The sequence below is a fragment of the Lipotes vexillifer genome, unplaced genomic scaffold (assembly GCF_000442215.2).
Source record: "Lipotes vexillifer unplaced genomic scaffold, Lipotes_vexillifer_v1.1 scaffold977, whole genome shotgun sequence".
NCBI lineage: Eukaryota > Metazoa > Chordata > Mammalia > Artiodactyla > Lipotidae > Lipotes > Lipotes vexillifer.
In genome coordinates, this window is record NW_006783088.1 from 3,348,740 (window position 1) to 3,355,350 (window position 6,611).

Genomic DNA, 6,611 nt, shown 5'->3' on the forward strand with positions numbered 1-6,611 from the left:
GCAGTCATTCCTGGCAGAGGGGACAGCAGCTGCAAGGGCACCAAGTTCAAAAACATTACCGTCTGCACCGAGGACCACTCACTAGTGGGCTCTTGTTCCTGGCCTGTCATCACGTGTTGAGACTGAGGCTGGATGAGCAGGAAGGGCAGATTACAGGGATCTGGGTCAGAAGTGAGGCCTTCAGCCTGAAAGTGAAGTGCAGCAGGGGCTCCCCACTTGAGAAGAAGAGCATCCACTGGTGTTTTCACCTCCCAAAGAAGCCTCTGAGAGTTCTTGATTAGCATCAGCTTATTTCTGACCTCCAGTCAATTATAAGTTCCTTTCTTCTTGTTTCGGGATGTGGATGATGGGCTGGCAGGAGGAAGGAGGTTCTGTTTTCCAGTTTGAGACCAGAACCTGATTCTCTCCCAGTCTGTCCCTGCAAAGTGGTGGAGGGTGAGCCCTTCAGAGGCCAGAGGCACTCTTCAGCAGAGGCAGCAGTTGAATAGGCTGTTCTCTAGAACAAGAGCCTTGGCAGGGTAGTTCAGGATGGCTCGCTGCATCTGTCTGGCCTGGTGAACTTTGCCTGGAGCTCTGGACCTCCAGCTCTGAAAGGGACAGCATCATAGTCCCTTTCAGAAAAACCCACACCTAGAAAGAAGTATGGGGAGATGTGTGGGGCGTTGACCAATGGGTGTGACTGGCCAGCCTTGTCCCTCCTGGGGCCAGGAGCGTTGTTCTGAGGTGCTTACCCCACTGACCACCGTCCGCTACTGCTGCTCTGGTAGGGGGACCAGGAATCAAGAGTCTTCTTGGGCTCAGACTTCCTTCCTGGTCCGCTTTCCCCATCTAGCAGGCAGACACAGCAGCTACACACACACACACAGGCACGTGCGCACTCACACACACAGACACAGACAGACACACACACACACACGCTCATCAAGTTGGTTAACTCTTCTGGGCTTAGCTAGAAGGTGGGGCTGGTTGGGGGATGCCCCCCTCTGCATCCCTCCACACACCAGGGCCCAGTCTATTAGTCTGGGCAACCAGCTCCGCTTGTGGTGATTACCATTCTGTGGCCTGCCCCTCCTCTAGCCCTTTCCCATTGGTTAGCACTGAAGGGTCCCAGGCTACTCATTTTCATGTTCTATGAGAATTTTATTAAAATCTATTCAGTTCTGTCTAGGACTTCCCGGAAGAGCCCTCCACAGGGGGAATTTGCAGGTGTTGGCTTTTTTACTTGTCCAGCTTTAAAGCTTCCCTACCCTGTCACTCAGAAAGGGAGGGGAGGCATTCCCTGGGCTCACTGTTTGCTCCTAGCTCTGATACAGTGCCTGCCTGGCACACAGTGGGTGCTCAAGAAGTTTGTGGAATGAATGAATTGAGCAGAGGCAAGGCCCTGCATCTGAGCTTGGCTATGCTGCACTATTTGGGGAGCCCATGGCTCCGCCTCTGACCACTGAGAAGGGTTGCCTGGACCTTTTTGTTGTCTGGTGAAGATGACAGACCAGCTGGGCCAGGGAAGAGCAAATGTGAAAAGGGAAGGAAAGGGTGCCCCCTGAGATCAGGAAGGGCAGCTCCTCCTCTGATGCAATCTGGCTTCCCTCTTCTGGGCAGTGAAACCCCCAGAATTGGGCATTATGGGAAGTTACTGATCCCATTCTGGCCTCTGTATCCAGAACGTACCTTAGAACTTGCCAAGGAAATGATCTCATGTCAACACTAAATCAGTTTACCATTTTTCAGAGACAAAAAGAAATGCTTTTGCTACAGGGAAGGAGACAGCAGAATTAACCCCTGTGGCCGCCACTGCTCCTGGAGCTAATAGCTTGGATCCCTAACCATGGCTGCCACTTCTCTCAGGCCCCAGTGTGTTTTCCTCTTGAAGAACGTGCTGGCTGCCTACCTTGGTTCGCAGCCTTGACTTAGAGCTCCCAAGAGACAAGCACAGCTCACAGGTCTCTAGGCTGAATCTACCTACACCCAGCCCTGAGGAAATCGTTGGTGTATACATTTTTTTTTTTTAACATCTTTATTGGGGTGTATACATTTTAAATTCTTCTATCCCATCTTTTGTGAGTACTTACTTTATGTCTAGTATTGTATTAGGCGCCATGAATCCACAGGTATTGCAAAGGGAGTCTGATTCAGAGATGAAGCCATGTCTCTACCCTCAAAAATAAGTCCAGAAAGGAAACAGACATATAACTGTGTCCCCATAGCAAAAGGGTAACATGTGACCAGTTTTCAGAAGCCACCTTAAGTCTGGAACGCCTGTAGGCAGCCTGGGAGCCCTTTATTCACCCACACATTCAACAGGTAGATGCCAAGTGCAAGCCCAAAGATGAATAAAACTTAGTCCGAGACCGTCAGGAACTTAGAGCCCAGAGGGAGAGAACTCTGACGCAGAGAGGTGTGGGTCACTGTGGGGCCCAGAGCAGGAGCAGCCACTCCCAGCTGGGGACCTTGGAAGGCAGGGTGAGGGAGGTGGTGCTTGTGTTGGCCCTTGTAAACAAGTGGACTTCGGATGTGGGGAAATGGGCAGGTGCGTGGCAGGTAGAGCACCCACAGCGTGTGCAGGCAGGGGCACTGGGCACACAGCAGCGCTGAGTCTCTGGGTTCAGGAAGGGGTATGGTCAGGGAAACAGCTAGGACCTGACCAGAGAGGTCCCTTAAATGTCACGGTGAGAACCTTAACTACTTGAGGACTCTTGGAGCTGCTGGGTTTTGAACCAATTATGGACTTAACCAGAACTCAGTGGATCAGAGCTGAATTAGAATGGTAATAGCAGCAGCATGGAGGCTGGGTGGAAAGGGGAGAGAGAAGCAAGACCATTTAGGAAAGACAGCCACAGTTGCGGTGAGAGGTGGCCGGGCCTGGAGCCACTGGCTCAGTGGGAAAGGGCAGGAGGTCCCAGACCTGAGTGCCAGCAGCAGGGCAGGACCTAGCTGTGACAGCTCCCCTAGGGCCCCAAGGCAGACCTGCCCTGCCCCTCAAAGTGATCTACAGGAAATGAGCTGATAGTTCACCGGGCACAGAGCCCAGCCCACTGAGCTCCAATGCCAGCAGGCCGTGGGCCAGCCTACTGCATACCCCAGGCCGGGCTGGGGAGGCCCTCAGTGCATAGCGTTCTTGGAAAACTGTGGCAGTGGCAGCACAGGGAGGTCCCCATGGGCCCTCTCCAGGTAGCCCTTTTGGCTCACAGGGTAGGAGCTGTGCTGGCACCAGAGCCCTAGGTTGACCTTTCCTCTTACCCCTACCCACTGCTGAACAGCTTTTCCCTTGAGAGAAGTACTCTGAGAGCCCTTCAGGTTCTCTTTCCTTCTGCCCTGGGAGTTGGCACTGAGCTGTCTGAGGGGGAAGCACGTAAGGGCAGCTTGCCTTGAGGGGTTGGAGGTGGGAGGGTAGAATTTACTAGAAAATCTGGAGAAAAGCAAGCTGGACATAAGTGAGAGCCCAGGCAGAGTCCCTACTCAGTGCTGGGGGGAACTGTCTCACTGAGACCCAGAGGGAGAACTACCAGCACATGCCTGCCAAGCACTCGCAAGGAGGGAAGAGGTCTAACGGGACTTCGGTGCAGCTAAGCTGCAAAACTGGCTGCCTGGAAATCCAGCTCTGACAAGGTGAGCAGAGAGAAGGCACTGGACAGTGTGGGAGCAAAGAAGGTCTTGCAAAGATAGCTGTTGACAACAAGTACCCCGCCCCCCAAATTCAAACCTCACCATCAAAGCTGCCCAGACTGCAGAATCCCAAAGTGGCCAACAGGTAGCCAAAGGAAACAAATCTGTACATAGTTTGGTAGAGCAGCCCTGGCAGCCTGGGAGCCTTGATCATAGTTGCCCACAGGCTTGGACTGCATGTCTGCCCAGTGGGGGCTGAACACAGGCTAGAGGAAGGTCCCTCAGGGTGGGGCTCTTCCTGCAGAGTCCAGGTTATTCACAACAGCCACCATTGACTGAGCACCTGCTGTGTGTCAGGTGTGTAACGGGCATTATCTCATTCCCTCTACCCGGCACCTTGCAGGTTGGATGTTTCATCCCTCTTTTGCAAGTCAGAAAATTGAGGGGTACTTCCCTGGTGGTCCAGTGGTGAAGAATCCACCTTCCATTGCAGTGAGACATGGGTTCAATCCCTGGTCGGAGAACTGAGATCCCACATGCCGTGGGGCAGCTAAGCCCTCATGCCACAACTACTGAGCTCGCGTGCCTCAACAAGAGAGCCCGCGTGCCTCAACAAGAAAGCCCACGCACCACAACTACAGAGCCCACATGACCTGGAGCCTGCACGCCACAACTAGAGAGAGAAAACCCGCATGCCACAACTACAGAGAAGCCCGTGTACCACAGCTAGAGAAACCTGCACACCGCAATGAAAGATCCCGCGTGCCTCAACGAAGATGCTGCATGCTTCAGCTAAGACCCAACGCAGCCAAAAAAAGATAAAGAAAAGAAAACAGGAATGTGGGTGGCAAGGGACTTATCCTAGGTCACACAGCTAGTGAGTGGCAGAACTAAGGTCTGAGCCAAAGCCTTGTCTGCTCACAGACAAGGGAATACTCAGGCTTTTGGGGAAAGAGCAGAACCTTCTCTCTTCCTCCCTAGAGGTGCAGACTGAAGCCTCAGGCTGGGGCAGTTGGCTGCCTCTAGCGAAAAATGAGGGTATCAGGCATCCAGCCCCGGGAGAACAGTATGTGGGAAATAACTTGGGAAAGTTGGTGAGTAAAGTGGGACAAGAGGAGAAGACAGAATGCCTCTAGAGAACAGTTAAAAATCGTCTTCCTCGTGTGCTTTTAGGAAGTGACATAAACAGAACAACAATGAAGAGAGAGAGCACGGCTTTGAAACGGAGCAGAGCAGACCATTTGCCTTCTAGCCACACCCCGTACAGTGCCCTCGCTTTCCAAAGACCAGGCAGTGCACCCTGTTCCAGGGCCAGGTCTACCAGGTTACCCGAGACAGGGAGGAGCAGACACAGCCAGCTGTCTGGGCTGCCTGCATTAGCTGCATGACCAGTCTGCCTGTGGTATCCAGAGGGTTAAAACCAGACCCCCAGCTTCTGGTCCAGCCCTGCCTCTTAACCAGCTGAGCAGCCTCGGCCACCTAGGCCTCAGTTTCACCACCTGTAAAACAAGTACGAATTACGATTGTTTGGGGAGTCTTATCTAGTTTTCAAGTCCCTGACTTCTTTTTTTTTTTTTTTAAATATCTTTATTGCAGTATAATTGCTTTACAATGCTGTGTTAGTTTCTGCTGTTCAACAAAGTGAATCAGCTATATGTATACATATATCCCCATATCCCCTCCCTCTTGAGCCTCCCTCCCACCCTCCCTATCCCACCCCTCTAGGTCATCACAGAGCATCGAGCTGATCTCCCTGTGCTATGTAGCAGCTTCCCACTAGCTATTTTACATTTGGTAGTGTATATAAAAGTCCATGCCACTCTCTCACTTCGTCCCAGCTTACCCTTCCCCTGCCTGTGTCCTCAAGTCTGGTCTCTACATCTGCATCTTTATTCCTGCCTTGCCACTAGGTTCATCAGTACCATTTTTTTAGATTCCATATACGTGCTTTAGCATACAGTATTTGTTTCTCTCTTTCTGGCTTCACTCTGTATGACAGACTCTAGGTCCATCCACCTCATTACAAATAGCTCCGTTTCGTTCCTTTTTATGGCTGAGTAATACTCCACTGTATACATGTGCCACACCTTCTTCATCCATTCGTCTGTCGTCTGACTGATTCTTGAAGTGAGAGATTGGCCCTCTTCTTGTTTCTGCTTTTAGCTAGAATCCCCCAGTTACTACTAGCGGTGGCCTGCCTGACTCAGAGGCCCAGGCCAGCAGTTAATTCCCTCCCTTCTGCTTTGTGCCTTCCAGGTGAGGGCTCGGAGTACGGTGCCAGTGGGGAAGACGCTCTCAGCAGGATCCAGCGGCTGATGGCGGAAGGGGGCATGACGGCCGTGGTGCAGCGGGAGCAGAGCACCACCATGGCCTCCATGGGTGGTTTTGGCAACAACATCATCGTCAGCCACCGAATTCACCGCAGCTCCCAGACGGGCACGGAACCTGGGGTCGCGCGCGCCCCCTCGCCCCAGCCCTCCACCTCTCGGGGACCGCTCCCGGAAGCTGGGCAGCTGGCAGAGCGAGGCCTGAGCCCCCGGACAGCCTCCTGGGACCGGCCTGGTACCCCTGCGCGGGACCCACCCCAGGCAGCCTTGCCCGCCTCCTCCCCCGTGCCCCTTCCCAGCACTGAGGGACCAGCCTTGCACTGCGACCTCACCAATAACAACCACCTTCCTGATGGTGGGGGCAGCAGCCTGGGGGAGGCTGCAGGCCCCAGTGGGGAGCCACGGAACAGGTAGAGACGTGTGTGTGCACTGGTGCCTCCCCTCGAACCGCTGAGCAGAAACCGGACCTCACAGCTGACTGGGAACTGTATGCGCAGAAGAGCCGCAGGCTGCGGAAACAGGAAACAGGAGCAAGAGGGTGGGGGGTTGAGAGGGAGAGTCTGAGTCAGCCAGCGTGAGGCAGTCAAAGGGGCAAGGCTTGCCTCCGGGGACTAGAACCTTCTAGGGTCTGGAGCCCAGGGGAGCCACAGACTGCTGCGCTCAGTGTGAATGGAGGTGGAA

General features: G+C 53.6%; 1 protein-coding gene across 2 annotated transcripts in view; it reads left to right on the forward strand.

Moving 5' to 3' along the window:
• Nucleotides 1-6,344, forward strand: part of AMBRA1 (autophagy and beclin 1 regulator 1) — a 147,787-nt gene extending 141,443 nt beyond the window's left edge. For both annotated transcript variants that reach the window (XM_007455776.1, XM_007455777.1), the window contains one exon: nucleotides 5,860-6,344. In XM_007455776.1, the coding sequence (XP_007455838.1) occupies nucleotides 5,860-6,344 (485 nt within the window). The remainder of the gene's footprint in view (nucleotides 1-5,859) is intronic.
• The last annotated feature ends 267 nt before the right edge of the window (nucleotides 6,345-6,611 follow it).